The sequence below is a fragment of the Lasioglossum baleicum genome, chromosome 3 (genome assembly GCF_051020765.1).
Source record: "Lasioglossum baleicum chromosome 3, iyLasBale1, whole genome shotgun sequence".
NCBI lineage: Eukaryota > Metazoa > Arthropoda > Insecta > Hymenoptera > Halictidae > Lasioglossum > Lasioglossum baleicum.
Window position 1 is genome coordinate 17,878,234 of NC_134931.1, and position 19,591 is coordinate 17,897,824.

Sequence of the window (19,591 nt, forward strand, 5' to 3'; positions counted from 1 at the left end):
TTCATTGTTTTCAGCAATTCCATGCTACATCAGACTATTTTGGACAGTATAAGTTAATTAGCCTAAAAGTATTTGAAGTGTTGGAAATGGCAACATAATTAAGTGGTAGTACGGTCGAATGATAATACTAAAATATACTCGCGGTTAATTAATTATTATCGTGCTTCATTTAATGGGAATTGAAGTAGGAACTTGACATATTTAGGTGAAACTTACCAGCTGCGATTTATCAATAAAAAATATTCATGCTTCCTCGATGATGTGAATAAATAAATAATGTGATATAAAATTGACACACATATGTATATTGATACACGTATAAGTATAGTAACATGAATAAGTACTGGTTACTGGTATAACAAGACGTTTTCTTCCCGACTACAAATTTTTTTATGAAAGCTCAATGAATTTTCAACTCGCAGTGAATAACAGAAAGATAACAAATTTCTGCAACATATTATTCCAATATTCTCCAGGAAATCGATATGCGTGCACTAAATTTTTAAATACTCGTGCTTGACTAACATTAAGATTGTTCAATATTGTCAATAAACATTACTATCATAAAAATCGTAACAATCAAGAAGAGCAGCATGCAAATGTCGAGTACAACTACCTGCAACATTTAAAGTTACACGAATTCTAAAAAACAAATGCTTGAGGTACTGAAACTGTATTTTTACAATTTTCAGTTATTGTCTTCAATACTTTTTCTTTAATTGATGCTAGTTACATTAATGGAACTTTTGTTGGAAATAAATCGATACAAAGATATTTTTCATTTTGGTCACAACAGTCACTTTCCAGACGAGTGGCCACGATTTTTCAAACATTTCCAACAAATGTTTTCAATCAAAATTGATTCACAGTATTCACTATTCTCTACAAATTGTAATATAAAAGATTTTTAAAAAATTTTCTAAAAAATAAGGTCACCTCCATTGCCAAAATAATTTTCGCGATGAAAAACAGGTTTCCAGCACATCGTGCGTGGTCTGTCAACCCTGTGACGTCAACGTTCCATTTCACTCGGTCTCGATATGACCGCTGTCGTTCTTCATCATCGTCATCGGCCAATAGCAACAATGCGCGCGCTGATATCGGAGTTAGGATAGTTTGAGAACGTAAACAATATACCAAGCCATCATCTAGCGGACGGACAGTACTAGAATAAGTTTCTGCTGTTTACTAATAGACGTCGCAGCTAATAGTGCTTGTATGCAATTTGAGATGATGTAGCATGCAATGGCCACTACTATAAACAAGCTTCAGAACTTAGTGTATGAGATCCGAGTCCGTTTTCATGACATTGAAAATGTTGAATTTCGTGTCGACGAAACAGCAATGTTTATCAAATAATATGTGGAAAGGAAATAATTTGCAATTGTATTTCTTCTAATCAGGACGCATAACTGTTATAACCAAACAGAAAGAAAGTCATAGAACAACAAGTATTTCATCGACTAAAATCGTATTTGTTACAAATAAGGATTATAAGTAACCGAAAATTTTTTCTCTTCTTGGTACATAAATGTTATCGTTGAGAGAAAATTTCGATCACTTATAACAGTCATCAATGAGAGAAATTAATTTCGCTGATAACAGTTATTGATGGAGGAAATTTGTAATAGTTATTATGAAATAGTACAAATGGTAGACAATCAATTATTTCATGAACTTTTTATTCGTAAAACTGACTGACAGATTATCAAAACCTTTTGGGTACTTCCCATTGATCTACAAGCTTGAAATTTGGTACACGGGTCCACCATAACAAACACTCAAAGGAATAATGATCAAAGTTTGAAATTTTACACCTTAAAGGGGTTGTATTCGACCTTCCTCCGACTTTTCGGGCCAAATACCCTACTGTGCGGTGAGTTCGTTCGGCAGTGGATATTACGGGAAACAGCAAAATGGCGTCGAAAGTGAATGTATAATCCATTTATAAATTCAGCGTGGCGGCGCTAAATCATTTTCGGAATGGCGGCCGTGCGTTTATTTTGTGTACGAAGGACAAGAAACGAGAATAGAATTGCTAAGCGAGGGTAACGTTCGTCGAGTAGGTTCTTGAGCAGGAAGGCGGCGACGATAGTCGGAGGGGAGGATGAAAGATTGCCGACGGAAAGCCGCGAAATGGAAAGAACATATCTTGGGACAAGAAGTTACAGCTCTCCGTCCCGGTGGAAACTTTGATCTAAACGAAACCGGGTGGGGAACTTTTAACCAGGTCGAAACCGCAGGCTAATGCAATTGAACGGAGGAACTAGCTTCTGCGAGGCATGTCGCATGTAAAACAAGAGAGAGAGACGGGTAAACAAGAGGAGAGGCCGAAGGGGAGAGGCCGGAAACTCGATACAAAACGTTGTAAGCGAAAGAAAAGATGAGAAGATATATGCTTAATTCACTACTTAGCCGGCTAACGAGTTCCTTAAGTGAGCGAACGCTAACGAGTTTACAAAGCTCGTAAGAAAAGCACTATCGTGTCGGTTGTGAGAGCAACGCGAGATGCATGGCGACCGGCTGCAACGCGGTTTTCTCGGTTTAAAAGAAAACCACCGGCGTAGACAGTGCCCGCGAAACCGTTTTGTAATTTGCGCTCGGGGAATTTTTCGTCCCCCGGCAGCCTCGCGACCTTTGTCTCCGCAGATAGAATTTTTATTCTTCTACCTTTGTCGTGTTTCACGACTCGCGTCCACTATTCGAGTATCAGGATTGCCAACGTTCGCTCACCGCGAGCGCGAATGCTTAATGAAATTTCGAAAACTCGATCGTCGAAACAGATTTTCACCCCTTCGAGCTTTCTTCTCAAATGTCACCACAGTGTACGCCACTCAGAGTTGTCCTAATTCAATTACATTGTAGTTCAATTACATTGTATTTCGATTATACAGGGTGCTCATTTGAAAACTTTCCAGCCAAATATCTCGAAAAGTGCGAAAGATATTAAAAAAGTGTGAAACACGTGTCCATGGATTTCGAGGGGGAAAGAGGGGGGCAGTATGTATCAGTTTTTTATTTGACTGGCTTTTTCAAGGTCATTTGAAGGTCAACTTTGTTTTTCCAAATGGAAACCTATGTTTTTTATTATGGGATCTTATTGTACGTAAAAAGATCAGCAATTTTCGTTGGATACTTTTTTTTATCCGCGCACTTTTTGTTGTCCGGTTATTTTTTCATAGTTCTTTCAAGGTCATAGTTATTTTTTTATCGGGAAAACTTATTTTTTTTTTTTATAATCACTTAAGCATATTCAAATGTATTTTTTCAGCCGCCATAAGATGGAATAAAAAAAAGGTTTTCCCGATAAAAAAAATAACGATGACCTTGAAAAAAACTATGAAAAAATAACCGGACAAAAGAAATTGTTCTGCTATGATATTCCTCCTTCGATACCATTTAAATTATGCCATAAATACTTTTCGAGTCATTAGAAATAAAAGGAAAATATTTAGGTGGCCTGTGTTGATCTACAATTAGAAAAGGATGGTGACTATATAATTGATTAATAACGCTGTATTCTTTCTCTGTATACGTTAAAAATTTACAAAAAAACTGCTAGATCATCTTTACCATTTTAAATGTCACTGTCGGTAGCGTCAAGACAATTTAAATGACTTCGAGAACAATGAACTTGGGGATGACCTTGATCTGAGAAATCAAACATTAGCGAAGGTTTTAACATTCGTTGAATTTTATTTTTATCATTAACTAAATTAATATTTAATATATTTAAGAAAATGAATAAAAGCTTTTGTTTGCAGTGTCCGTATCTGATATCGTATTGTACGTTTTCCTTTGTGTTCCTATAGTCCAGATAATTTATTAATTAATATTGACAGACAGTAGCGCACACATTGATCTGTGACCCAGATTAAGCACATTTCGATTATGGATGTTCGTTATTAATTGAACTTTCAGTATCTGGCATTATCATTATCTGCTCTATGAAGACTGCGGCCATAGAATATTAGAATATCATATTGTGTATTGTGACGTATGTCTACTTCTAAATGAACTTCATTGTCCTTGCACTGATCATTTCTCGCTTGCATGGTGTATTCCGATAGTCGGACAAAGGCGAATAGTAATTTTGAATATGTCAAATTCGGTGGTAAAGATAACAGCTTTCGGTTAATTACTGGTTATTGGTAATGCTAAAAGGTTTAATGAGTAACATATGGAAGAGCATGGAAATTACATAATTGGACAATGTTGGTGGTGCATACAATATGAATGGACATATCACAAAATATATAAGATAATTCAAATAAGTAAAATATATAAAATAAGTGTGTGTGTGTAAAATATACAGGGTGTCCCAAAATTCGTGAAAATCCCGAAAGGGGGTGGTTCCTGAGACCATTTCAAGCGACATTTTCCTTTGCGAAAATGTTATCTGCGGCTTTGTTTAGGAGTTATTAACGAAAAACACGTACCAATCAGAGCGCGATCTAGACGCGAGTTGCCACAGTCGGCCAATAGACAGTTGGCGCGCCGGGCCGACTGTGGCAACTCGCGTCTAGATCGCGCTCTGATTGGTACGTGTTTTTCGTTAATAACTCCTAAACAAAGCCGCAGATAACATTTTCGCAAAGGAAAATGTCGCTTGAAATGGTCTCAGGAACCACCCCCTTTCGGGATTTTCACGAATTTTGGGACACCCTGTATAAAACAAGTGTAAAATATATAAAACAAGTAAAATATATAAAATAGATAAAATAATACAGTTATTAAAATACATAAAATAATACAGTTAATATATAAAATGATACAGTTTTTGGTAAATTAGACAAATAGCATGATTTAAAAATTCTAAGTCATGATAAAATAGTTTCATTCACTGTTACAGATTTCCCACAATTTCTCTCTTAATTTATGATACACATTTTAATGGTGTTAACGACGAACCAATTTTTGCAAATATTTTCTTTCTCTTATTTAAAGCCTATTAAATAAATCTCAAATGACATTTTAGAAACAATCACTTGCGATTTTACATTTTGTGAGACCATGTTTTATAACTGCCTGTCGAAAATTTCGTTAAAACAAGTGCCAGATTTTTCTCCATTCACTCGTCTGGCCAAAGTTCTGAAAATCGTTTTACGAATTTGCATCACAGGCGAGTATATTCGCGCACAGTCAAAGCCGGCTTTGCAATAAAAAGTAATTAAATATCTGTGATCGAGTCAGTACGAATTTATACACTAATAATGAAAATTTACTCTGTCAAATCGCAGTGCCTTTATTTTTATTTCGACGGTATTTCAGACGATTCAATGGATACAGATACGAGCAAAATTCCATACATGATTTTATTGCACAGAGCAATATTTGGACGCACAAAAGAATTTTTCAAACAACGATTTTTCTCTGAAAATCAATCGGAGCGTGAAAATAACGGGGTTCCAATCGGTTTTATTTGATGTCGATCTCCAAAAAATTCAACTCAGCGATGTGGATATATTTCTCGGATCGACCCTAATAACACAAAGTGATAGAAATAGTGATAAGAATAAACGATGTGCATTATTGTTCGATTCTCAAAGATATATTTCAATTATCCGAATTAGATTCGAAATTATTCAAATTCTGTATGAATCTGACATAAATATTACTTTTTAATAACATAATATCTAAATGCAAATGTTGAAGATTGCAGGAGATTTATCAATAAATCAAACGATAATAAAAATTGAAGAAATTAAAAATTGAATAAATATGAACAAATTAACGGGGTGTCTAATCGTTTTGTGCCAGCAATTACCCAAAATAAAACCGTTTTGTTACAGTTTGAAGAACCGAGGAACAGTGCAACGACTTGTACACACATTTGTGATACCTACCGAATAAAAATGAACAAATTAACAGGGTGTCCTTTCGTTTTGTGCCAGCAATTATCTAGAATAAAACTGTTTCGTAGCAGTTTGAAGAACCGCGACCGCCAGCACACCGGTCCTCGAGATGTACGAGCAATTTCTCCGGAGGTAGGTGGCGTAGCCAATAGCGGTTAATCGAACCGCCATTGTCGAAGAAGAGCGATTTATCTTCGTAATGAGTCTGCACTTTGGCTCTCTTCCATTAATTCATAAGCATGAATATGCCTATTCGTGCATTCAGCTGGATCTTAATAGCATTCTTCGCGACGACAATCGTTAACTACCGCGGCGGCGGTGGCTGGGGGAAAAATATCTACGGTCGAAAAGACAAATACAGGGAGCCTTGAAGCGTTTCAGCCGCATCCGTCGTCGGGGGTTGAAACTGGGGGGTGGAAAGGTGGTGGCAAAGGGGGGGGGGGTGAAACAGAAAGCGTGGGTGGTGGAGGGGGACAGGAACAGCGGTGGGAACTACGCCGGTCAAAGTTTTGCTAACTCGGGTCTCTGCAGCGGAAACTACCACCTGCCTCCTCCTCCTCGTTGTATGTGCGAACGATATTGCACGTATATGCGTGAGGCTTCTATGTACTCTTCTCTCCTGGATAGGACTGTGGAGAAGCGTTCTCTGCCGCGGTTCGTTGTACGTGTCCGTATACACGACCTTAAGTCCTTCGACGGTTGTGTGTGCGCGCCGTACAAGATACCATGAAGAGAGAATTCTCATCCTCTGTTTCTTTACACGCGCGCCCGCTGTTCCTGTCTTCGAGTTCAAAAGGTGAAACTTGTTTCAACGACCTGCCTCGTTATACTCACTCCGCCATGTTCTTACGCCCAATCTGTGTGCTCACGTCCGAAAATTTTCCCGGCTCTTGACTTCACACTTTCCCTACGGTTAGCCTGCCGCCGTAGCCAGCTCATCATCGATGCAGGGACATAATGGGATTAGCCTCTTACGGATGATCGAATCAACACACTCACTCCATTTGTTTCCTTCTTCATCGACTAGCTAGCTGTCTGGCTCATTTATTTCTTCGTTCATTCGGAGGAGAGGGACTTAACGATTTTAGCTACCGAAAGCCTATTGGGCTTTTAAATCATTCTGCTGTACCAACAGGAAGCTTAAGAATCATAATTCTTACAGCAGCTTCTGATAGCTACGACACTAGCAGTTAATTTATCGATCGACCGATTTATTATCGAAATCGAAGTGAATTTGTAAAGTTCTTAAATAATAACGCGGGAGATACGTTTTAGTACAGTATAACAAGCATACATAATTAATAATTAAAAAGAAAGTATTAGATGTGATTGCATAAGTTCGTGCTCGATTTGAAAATAAAATTCAATGATTAAATTTTAAAGATTGGTTAAATTAAAATTACTACAATTAGAAAAGAATGGTGACTATATGTATAATCGATTAATAAAGTTGTATTCTTCAAAATTTAACCATTGAATTTTATTTTCAAATCGGACACGAACTGATGCAATCATCTAATACATATATACGGATAAACAATTCTTCCACGTAATAATACAGTATACTTTCAAAATCTGTATACAATCATTCGCAACAAATTTTCAGTTAATGTAATTGTGAATAATCAAGATAAGGTGAAGAATGCATCTAAGAATATTTAATTCTTTATAAAAGTGAATGTTTGTTAAATAAAATATCATTGTTAACTAGAGACTTGTTTTGTTTCATTTTTAAAAATTGATCTAGCCTAGCAAACAAGCTTTTGCATCCACAAATTTTTAACCAACCTGTCAGAGTCCTATGACTCTCAAACAAATGGAGTTTGGTATTAGAAAAGCAATTGTTTTATCATCAGAAAATTTAAACTGTCGAGCGAAAAGTTGGATCGATAAATATTCGAATAACTAGTCAAAGTTGATGTCTTAAAAAGAATAAAATTGATTATAAAAAAAAGCAATTCTTTTATTACCGGAAAATGTTGTGTCGAATAACTTTAATCATAATAATTGTCTACCAGTAACAGAGGTTAATAGTTTCGAATAAATTCCGTCGCAACTAGCGAGCAATTAAACAATTAAGTCGAGCAGCGTTGTTTACTGAAAATCTCGAAATAAATGTTAACGTTATACCGGCTGTACTGTATAAAAAAAAAAGAAACGTCTAAAATTACAGGCGCATCATGTCCGTAGAAACTTTTCCAGTGAAATGTAGAGAAAAGTTCTTTCCTCCAGTTAATTAACGAAATAAGGTTAATAGACGCAATGAAAAATCTCGCAAATATAGAAAGATACGTGACCCGACTGCGTAAAAGGTGTAAACCAAAAGTTTCACATGTCATGTCAAAAAAAAAAGCTTTATCCGAGTGGTGCTGCGCTGACTGACGTAATTTCATCCTAACGTCCCTTTCATTCGTTACACGGCGTCTGGAAAATAATTTCGTTTTTTTCCCAGATGCCCTAATGAGCTAAGTGTATTTTACAACACTAATTACGCTACAAGCTCATGAATCTCGCAGCCTCCATCCTTCTGTTTCGTGTGCACAGAATACTATCCAATTATTTAAATTGCTGGTAGGCAAGAAAAAGAACGAAACGCCGGTTTTGTAGCGGACGTTTAAGAAGCACGTGACGCAACATACGCTGGAACTCTGGAACAAGACGTCACGAGGGCTGATTTTATTTTACCGGAAACTTTGACCTGCTCTGACACTGGAATTCTATTCTCCTTTTTAATTGTTTCTCTTCCCTTGATTTTGTCCAGATATGTAACATACAGGGTGGTTCACCGAAAGGCGCAGCCGTAAGGTATTCATATTTAATCATTTTTAGAATCACAGATCACTTCAACGTCATTGCACTATCTCTCAGAAAATATGTGTACAGGGTGTGTCCGTTAAGTTATGTCACCATTTTTTAGGCATTTCCGGTAGTATAATTTAAAAATGTTTTAGACAAAAGAGTCTCAGTACTTGATGAGCTACATGTTCGCATATTTTTAAATCTGAAAAAATGCTTTTTACGTAAAAATTAAAGGTCACCTTGACTTTTTTAAATGGCACCACATGCTTTGGACATCATGGGATTGTTTCTGACGTCGAGACGAATGTAACAGTGTGTTACACTATGACCTTGAAATGACCTCAAACTCGGAAATTTTGTGCAAACGTAATGTTAATGAAAAATTATTTCTTACAATGTAAATCAAGTTACATCAGATGTTCGAACTGCGATCAATCTTCTACGATACACAGCTCCGTCACACCCTGTATACATATTTACAATGGGTGTATGTTAAAGTGGTGTTGAAACAATTTTCAAGGTCTCGTTATTGAAATGTAACGTACAAATGAAATACTACATACAGTGAAATACAAATCAGAAGAATTAAGAATATTGTTACGTAGTATTTGTAACTTATATTAAAATTATTCCGCGAAGAAATACATTTTTGCGTAACTTCAATTTTTTACTGTTGACAAATATTTGGAAAATATTTTCTATGCAATTTGTCGGAAACGGAGTTCATCTTTAATCACTTTTGGAATCAAAGGACACTTCAAAAATATAAAAAATATATATTAAATATATCTTTTGTCAATTTTTCAAAATTTTCCAAATGAAATATGAAATATCGAGGGGCACTTCCAACTTGTTTCGAAAATATAGGAAAAAGAGGTTTGAACGCAAAATATTGCAGCAATAATATCTGGATGATAAATATGTATACAAACGAATCTGTGGAAGTCGAAAAATGGCAAAGAAAAATGTTGTCACTATCACCAACGGTCTCCAAATGAACAATTTACAGTACTCTGCACTTTGAGTCTAAATAATAAAATCGAAGAAGAAAAATTAGAAAGAAACACGTACGCGATAAAAGAGTAATTCGCATGCCGGCAAAAATAATACATAGTTGCCGAGTTTCTTATTCCGTTCGGCGAATCAAGAAAATCGTCCGTTCCACAATTGTCACGAATCGCATGAAATATTTACCATTGCAAATCTTCAAAGTGTTGACCGTTCATTTGAATGCAGGCTTCTACACGTTTCCCCAATGGATTTCAGACACGTTCCGAATTGACATGCTGTACTTTGAATATACATACACACGCCGTTCTATAGGATACGTTATGTAGTCGCATAAGGAAACATCGATTTACGTACCAAACAGCCAGAATATTTCTGAAATTTATATGCTGATTATATTACGCTACGTGTTTGCGCGCAATCATTTTTTCTCTCGCCAATAAATCCTCTTGACTGTGAATATTTTTACGAAAACTGTGAAATACTGTTACACGTACCTTCGGCTCGTTTCGAAAACAGAAAAATGTCTAACAGTAGTAAATTATGTGATTTGAAGGAATAAATATTCTGCATCATGTTTATCGTTCTGAATATTTCATTTCCGAAATACTCACTCTGTTGTCGGCCATTTTGACAAATAACCAAAGCGTTGACAATTTGCATTAACTATTCAAGCACACGAAATTATTTAAATATTTATATAAAATGTTTCTCGGACCAAAAATTTATGGTTATTTTACCAGTTAATTCTGTTGGTACATTTCTCAATCATAAATGATTGAAAATTAGTTACAATTAGAAAAATAATTCTTTTTATTAATATTTGATGCATGTGACATTTATCAGTTATATTTCTTGTGATAGATTTTGTAATTATAAATGACACAGACATAAAAAATAATAGAAATACATGCATTATTGAGTATCAAGTAACCACAACTGTTTAGAATTTATTCAAATATACTACACAAATCGAATTTCCCAATACCAATTCTTTTCAAATACAATTATATAATAAAAACAATTATATGATATAATATATTATATGTATAATATAAAAACAATTTATATAATAAAATAAATGGAGAACTTTCTTATTGAAATATACCAACGAATTCAAGAAATTTTCATATCCCATAGAATAAACGTAGAATGCGAAACATACTGCAAATGTTTACCGTGCCCTTTATTTATGATAAAACAGATTCAAAGAGTTCCATCGGCAATAAAAACAATCGGGACAAATAAATGTAACGTTACAAATTAATTTCGTCAAAAAACATCAATCTCTGCGTGGAATACATCGAATACAAATAAAATAAATTGAATAAATTGGTCTTCTGTATGGAAGTAATTGTCGCATGCAACAAAATCATTAAAAACATTGTTGGATCAACAATAAGACAGAAATGGAATTTCCGATATTCTGTATTTTTGTAATTGCATGCAACGTGAGGCAAAAACAATCTCGACTTCGATTAAAATTATTTAAATAAAAAGAAATATTGTTCGAGGACTTCGACGTTTATTCATAGTTCTTTGCGATCGCTCGTTCGCTCCTCGAATCTTAAGTTACGTGTGGCACCGTGTATAGTCTTATTACTGTAGTAAATCCTCCTCGTTGCGCGAAGAGAACTTCAACTAGGATATTAGGGCCGCCTAATTACCCTATTAATACCGAATTAATGTGGGGTCATATGGCGGTGAATAGCGAATATTCTTTGGTACTTACGCCACCGAACAGCCTGGTAGTTAAACTTCAAACTACATACGTACTATCAGGCGGTAATTAACAGCCGTGCCCCATGAATGTACAAACTCGATGTATGTGTTTACACGACCGCGGAATTATACGTAATACAAGTGGCCGAATATCGAATGCCATTTTGTTTTTTCGAGTATCAGTCTCGCAAAGCGGTCGGGACAATAAGCAACTCGTATCGGTATTAACACTTACTGAAAGGCAATCAAAATAGGATTCTCAATTAGCGTATAATAGAAAGAAGATCACGAATATTCATCAAGGGGATACTCTGGCGGTTTGCCATTTTTGCATGAATGTTTGGCAATTTTTTCAGAGTTTTAAGGCAAGGCTTTAAAAATAGCACAAACATCATGGCGACCGATTAATGGACCACCCGAAGAAACTCCCAAAAAATGATTAAAGGTTTCCCAGAAGTTTCTCATTGAACTATCGTATTATTATACATACATATGTATAATTGTACAGTTGCAGTTATTAGAATTTCTCTTTGAAGTTCATCATTTCTTGAAAGAAGAAGAAGAAAAGTTATACTCACGCGTAGCGAAGCAGGGTAGGAGCAATATAAAACAGTTGATAGTGAAGAAACGGGGCATCGGTAGTGGGGGAACCGATACACTGATAGAGGGGGAACCGGTGCACTAGTAGTGGGGGAATCGGAACACTGGTATTCATTGGGGCATCTGAAACACTGGTATTGGGGGAAGCGGTACACTGATAGTGGGGGAAGCGGTACACAGATAGTGGGGGAACCGGTGCATTAGTAGAACACTGGAATCCAGAATACTGGTAATGGGGGAACTGCCGGTACAGTGATAATGGGGGAACCAGTACAGTGATAATGGGGGAACCCGTACACTGATAATGGGGGAACCAGTACACTGATAGTAGGGGAACCGGTGCACTAGTGCACAAAATTCAAAAATAATGACATCATCTAACAGATTTTGTGGAACCCTACTATTTTCGTTTCAAAGATTTTTCCAACACATAAATACTTCCCGAGAATTGAGTATTCCGCAGCTCTAATTTGTCATGTTTGACTGATTATAACTCGATAACTGTCCATTATTGACCTTTGTACCCATTACATCTTTTGATGAAAAATCCAACTGATTTTACCGGGATAGATTTTCCATATGATTACTGCGGGGTTCTTTTTTATAGAGTACAAGGAGTTACACTGTTACAAATAACCTCAAACATAAAGGCAACACCAATTCATGTGCCATGCTGTATATAGAGAAGCTCAAAAAATGATGAAAATATTCCGTCAACTGTAAGCGCCATAATTTTAAACGAACGGTTACGTCTACCATTAAAATTACTGTACATGCTATCACGTCGACAGCCACGTGCATCTTTTACATCGCGCGGCGTAAAAATATTACTGCATGCAATAAACCCGGTTACTGGGTTTAATCAAAAACCGTTAGCAATCAAAAGCGTAAAAATTCCAAGTTAACAGGTCGCGCGAGCGAGCGAGCGTTCCGGCGATGCATATGCAATACGTATTACGCTGACGTTAAATATATATTCGAATAAACGGCAGCGCCGCCGTTGAACACATTCGGACAAAAGCCAGGAAATATAAAAACGGACACGATCGAGAGGGCGCGGCGTCGCGATATTGAAAATGTCCCGACGACAAGTCCACAAAACATGCAAGTCGAACTGTGAAATTTGTAAAATAAAAGCTGGCCGGAGCACGCGAGCCGTACCAGGTGAAAATATCGGGTCGGGCGTCGCGCGTCGGCGTGACCGGTGTACGGTTTCGATATTAAAAGCATAAAGTATTGCGAGCTCGCGATTGAGGGTGTGTAACCGACGCGGCGGTGGAGGAAAAAAAAATGCGGGGGCGGTACGGAGGTAGGACGGAGGAGAAAAAAAAGAGAACCGCAGATGTTGCACATTCCGCATTCCGTTATCGGTGTCGTCGCCGACATAAAGAGTCGAGGCAACGATCACCGGTTATAAGTATTGTAATAAAGCTCGGCGCAACCCCGCCTCCGATGGAAACCGAGGGAGAAGAAGCACAACAGGACACTGTGGGAAGAATGGCCGGCGGAAAAAGCTCGTGGATCCTTTTATATTTTAGGACAGAAGAAATTTATTTCGAACGGATGACTTTACGTTGCCTTGGACAAATATTTGCACGCTAAACACACGGTTCTCGAAAAATTGCCTGGATTTAAACCATGAAAACAGTTCATTCGACCCTCGGTTCCTTTGAGAATTTTGTGTTTCTCGATAAGTACAATCGTGCAAACATGTGCAAAGTTTGAGACTAATTAATATAATAGTTGTTTGAATAAAAAATAATAGAAAGTCGACATTCGTTGACCAAGAGAAAAGCAATTCCCTTAACCCTTTCACATGTCGAAGAAACGATGCTATGGACGAGCTATCTCACGTATCTTAACTATTGATATGACTTGTTTCATTTGAAAATGTGACACCTGTAATCGATTTTTATTTTACTTATCTTTGTTGATGGTGAAGGTGCTCAAAGATGATAAATATAAAATACTCCCCATATTTTGTATGGAATGCAGAGGGACAATTGTAATCGATATAGAACATCTAATATGCAGAAATACAATTTACAGAAAAAATCTCATCCATCAATAGAATGTGTAGTTCGCAAAAAAAATGGCCGACGGAAGGAAAGCAGATATTTCTGTAAAAATTGTTCCGTCACGTTATGCATTTTACCATGCTTTCAAGCATTCCATACGAAATGAGCAATACAATCATTGATTGTGTCAAATATGGAGTGTTTAATATTTATCATCTTTAAGTACTTGTCACCAACGATGACGTGTCTTAAAAATCTATAACTTGTGTCAAACTTACAATGAAAACATCCATGAAATGTCCATAGTATTGTACGACGAAATCATGGTGACGAGATATCTCGTCCATTGTAGTGAAAGGATTAATCGCTGGCCCAGAAAGCTTGGAAATGTCTGAGAAGATACAGCGATGGCGGACGTATCGGTTTGTAACCACAAATTTTTTCCATCCAAGCCGTTTACCGTTAAAGGGGTTGTTGAGGTAGTAGGCGGGAAGGTGTAACGGGACCACGGACAAAGAGAGTAATGGTTAGCAAACGAAATTAAACCAGCAACGTCTCTCTGCCTTTTTCACGAGGGGTAGCAAGTGAAAGAGGTCTGTCCGCGGAGATATCCGCGAGTTTTATAGTGTCATTATATACCTGGCTTAAGGGCTGAGGAGGCCCTTATAAGAATGGGTTCGCCGTCTTCCCTTCTCCAGGATACTCTCGGGGCCGGTCGTCCCGTCGCGCTGCAGCTTAGAGTCGCGTTCTCGCCCTCCGAAACTGCCAAGTCGGCGCTGGTATCGCCCCCATAAACGATATCCGGTGGCACTGTCGGATAGAAATGAAAAACGGATGACAATGAGATGAATCCCGACCGTGGCGAGACGGCGGCGTGCAACGCCGCGCTAACAAATTCGCCCGGCTTTTGGCAACCGGCGAGCTTGCTCTTATTTTAGGTCTCTTGACTCTGCGGAGCTCGCAGACACCTCTTATTGGGCTAACGTGTCGCTGAAGGACACCGGAATCTCAAATCTCTACTGCGAAACTAGCTTCTCCATAAGGATGCAATTTCAACCCTTAAGGGGGGAGACCCGGGGTGACGGATGGACAGGGACCATTATTTTCAAGGTATTGCCGAGCTTCTTATTAGACATTTTTTATTACCGTACTGGCACACAATACACGATGTACCAGCCAACGTATTTCTTGCAAATAATTGAGAAAACGATGGGAGGACCAAAAAGTAATACTATCTTTTGCAAGCAATGGCCTATGCAATTTTTTTTTGTGTAAACACTAGTTTAAGGGAAACGGAATGCTATACAGGGTGGCCCATCTGAATATCTCCTCCAATTGTGGGGCTACAAAAAATATTTTGTGTACTATTTGAATGGTTTGAAGAAACCATTATATTGCAAACAATATTTTATTCCGAAGGTCATTTTTTTCGGACTTATCAAGGTCATCGATGTTTTTTCATACATAACTACATTTTTTTTTTGTAATCGCATCGTGTAACCGATCGAAAAATACGTTCAGATATGTATAATAGCATGACCTTGAAATGACCTTAATATGTATACTTAAACTATATCGAAATTATAGCAGTGACCAAACGTGTCATAATCTGTATTTTATACGTTTATAAACTAATAGGCTATTTTTTTGTTATTATTATGTTTTATTTTTAGTCATTAGTCATGAGTGAAATTCTGATTGCGTATTTAGTCATTAGTTATGCCATTATAGTCAATATTAAATATTCATCCTTAATAAAAATATAGTCATTATCCGTTAATCATTAATTATTAGTTATTTTTGTAGAGCTTATGAAGTTATTAGTCAATAATCATAATTGTGACTAGCGTTTGCCCAACTCTGCCACGGTGTTCGCACGCGTGACAATAAAAAGAGGGTAGTTCCGATTCTCTTTCGCAGCTCGGTCGAAACAAAAGACGACGGTGACGGATCAACGGTGACCGGTATCTGCGGTCTGCGGGTTGAACTTGAACCGAAAATGGAACAGCACGGCTTGCCGTCAGATATTCCAGCCAAAGCTCGCCAGAAGGGTCTCTTTCCGCGTGCGATGTCAGGGATTTTGATGAAATTGAGATGCGACGTATTTCCGAGAAAATTAGGAGCCGGGTTACGCCGTCGTCGTTTCGCTCGAATATATTTCGAATATATGAGACGTAAACATTTAATACTTCTGAAGAACTAGGTGTGCATGTTCAATCAGGCACGAAAATCCGTTAATTCGCTAGATTTTCGTGCAAATAAAATGATGACATTCAAACTCCCGGGTCTCTTTTACGACACGGAAAATCCTGCATTTTCTCGAATCCGAGAGCCTCGCAAGTGTGATTCCTGTAACTCCTGCCACTCGTGTAACTAGGGAAATTATGTATGCTAGTAATTATGGAAGTGGGTTAATTGTAAAACGAAAATCTGTGGAAAGTGGTCGCTTGTTTAGTTTTCCGTCGGTTTAGTTTGCACACGAAACTGTTTTTGTGCGAGTTTAAATGACATTTTTAATCATGGGATTTTGAGAACAAGAACTCAAGTATTTTAACTGAATGGATCGACTAGGAAAATTGAATTGGGACAAGAAGTGCGTGGAATATAAATTCCGATATAATTCAATTTTAGTAAATATAATAAATGAAAACAAATATAATGTAATAAATAAGAATAAATATAATACAACATATAATAAAGATGAACAAATATAATATGATATATAATATAATAAATAAGAATACATATAATATAATGAAGATGAATAAATATAATATGATATATAATATAATAAATAAGAATACATATAATATAATGAAGATGAATAAATATAATATGATATATAATATAATAAATAAGAATAAATATACTATAACATATAATATAATAAAGATGAATAAATATAATATGATATATAATATAATAAATAAGAATAAATTCTAAATATCTTAAAACACAATAAACTATATGCGCTAGATAAAGTTCATAATCATACGAATTTGAAAATTAAAACATGCAACTAAACCGATTAAATAAGTGAATAAAAAATAGATCGGAGTCTCGATAAAATACGAAAAGAAACGAATGTATTGTGGAGTTATAATAACTGTTTCGTTTTTCGTATAACTTTTAATAGTAATTAAAACAGTAGTATGTACGAGTTATTTGGTATGACGCATTTTGACGCAGCTAAGAGTGTACGCTGCAATGAACACGGCTCATCACGTTTCGAATTCTCGAGATCTCGAGCATTGGTATGTATGTACCACGAAACTTTGGAGATCTCAGGAAGACGTACATGCGAGATTCCGAACCGATCCCACTTGATTTTTTCCGACCCAAGTTGTACCCGTGATCTCGACTACCACGGCTGCGATGAATTCCACCAAGTTTCTATTAGGACGCAGACATTGTCAGGTTAGCAAGAATGTTTCCTCTATTTAATTAAAACTGACTGTCCTGACTAAAAAATATGTATATATTGTTTTATAAAAAGTACAAAATTAAACTTATCTAGATTTCCCACAATTTTGTTAACAATATGTGCTTGAATAAAGAAGAACGTCCAAGTAAGTTCAATCTCATTTTTCTAAGGCAGCCGATAATTTAGTGGTTAAACTTCACCTGAGGAAATCAAACATGTTTAACTTCTTTAAATATAATTTTAAATTGGATCAGCTCATTTCTCTTACAAATGCACAAAATCCGCAGTCTAATCATTACTTGCCATTAAAATCTAGCTTTTATCGAATTTATCAGAGCGTTTATTGATCGTTAATTTTGATCTAGCCATCAAACATGCCCGAACAAACAAAGTACATAGTTTGATCTCTACCACGGTGTAGCATCGCGGTGCATTCGGTGTACGTTCTTCAATTTGCTTTGTAGATTCGATATACACACACGCAGAGCACTATGACAGCGGAACTGCCTTTTTTGCACGAGCGACGAGGGTTGTTTTGCCGGTAAAGTGTTCTGCCGTTCAGATTTCTATCCGTTTAGTGTGGGGAACAGAGTGCGTACAACTGTGCGCCGCGTCGGTTTGAGAGGGATGTGCGAGAGCTCGAGGATTTACAAAATGGAGCACTTTCAACGCGCGGGACACAAGTGACCGTGTAGAGGACCGTCTATGGGAAGAGAATTCGAGGAATGTAAGGTACCGCAATTGCTGCCGCTATTTACGCCGGCGATATTAATCCCGGAACAACACACGCTTTCATTTTACTGCGTAGGCAACACCTTATTAGTTTGTATTTGTTCAACGTTCTATTAGGTTGTCGCACGCGATTTTGTACAGTAACGTTGAAGAAACATATCTTTTATCGAGATACACCCAGTAGAATAAGTCTCCGCACAACCTTCAAAACAGAATAACTTTCTAATAATTATGCCAAATATAACCTGATGTTTTGTAAGCTTTTACAAGCATTGGTTTACTCAATGATGTGCAAAAAATATTTTCTAAAAATTACAATTTACGAGGTTGCATGCAAAAATAAAAAAAGGCACTTTTTAAAACGTTTTTATTTGGGCCATTAATAAAAATTTAAAATGTATGTTAAAGGGTGTACGGAGACTTATTTTTCTGAGTGTAGATTTATTGATGAAAGTAAGCGCCATTTTAATTCTCGATTAAATTCTTATATAAATGTTTGTATAATTTATAATAATAAAGATCTTGGAACAAAGTCAATGATCGATTACGAAGAAAAAACATAGAGCCTTTCTCTAGCTTCAAAATGAGTTAATATTTATTGCCGTACGATAATTTTTTCAAAATCGGGTATTTACGTAGTGTTCAAATTTTTAGTGAACCCACTGCACGCGAAACTCGTATAAACACCATGTAAGTTCGTGTAAACCATATAAGAATTTCAAATAAACAAATAAACATGTTTCTACTGCAGAAAAAATATATTTTTTGTACTTAAATATCATACTTTCCATAAAATTGCCAACAGAAAGATTTGATTCTACAATTTCAATTTGTTTTACTATCAATGACAACATTAATTACAGAATACCTCGTAACATGCTAAAAAATTCAATAGTTGTGTTAAATATTGAGAAATTTATTTGTAGAGCAACCACAACTCGTTCACACCATGAATCGTTATCAAATTATGAACGAAAGAATTATACAATGGCCAGTAATTGGTAAACGATTTTCACGAAGGTATTTCACGAAGGTAAGCACGTCCTTCGCGAGAGGCATTGTAATGAGAAGGTCTTTAATGTTTAGTCAGTATAATTAGAAGCAATTTAGGGTCAGGAAGATAGGGACTGGGCAAGAAATTGCTAATGTTCAGGTCGTCGGGAACATAATAATTACCCTTACCAAGCACGCCCCTCGATATTAAGTCGCAGTTAGAAAAGAAAAGGGGACTGCTGGTGAAGAAGGGAAAGATGTACACTTCGCTACTCGTTATAGTGCACATTATGTCCGATAAAAAGCGTTGATTATACCGGGTGGTCCACCTAAATGTAGCCACCTAAATATTAGGTGTGCAAATAAAAGTTCTTTCCCCTTTTTTCCAAATTCAAGATTTTATTACATTTTTACGTACATAAAATGTAATATAATATGTT

General features: G+C 36.6%; 1 protein-coding gene across 2 annotated transcripts in view; it reads right to left on the bottom strand.

Moving 5' to 3' along the window:
• Window positions 1-19,591, bottom strand: part of LOC143207613 (lachesin) — a 169,286-nt gene that overhangs the window by 10,613 nt on the left and 139,082 nt on the right. For both annotated transcript variants that reach the window (XM_076421297.1, XM_076421296.1), the window contains one exon: window positions 14,642-14,812. In XM_076421297.1, the coding sequence (XP_076277412.1) occupies window positions 14,642-14,812 (171 nt within the window). The remainder of the gene's footprint in view (window positions 1-14,641; window positions 14,813-19,591) is intronic.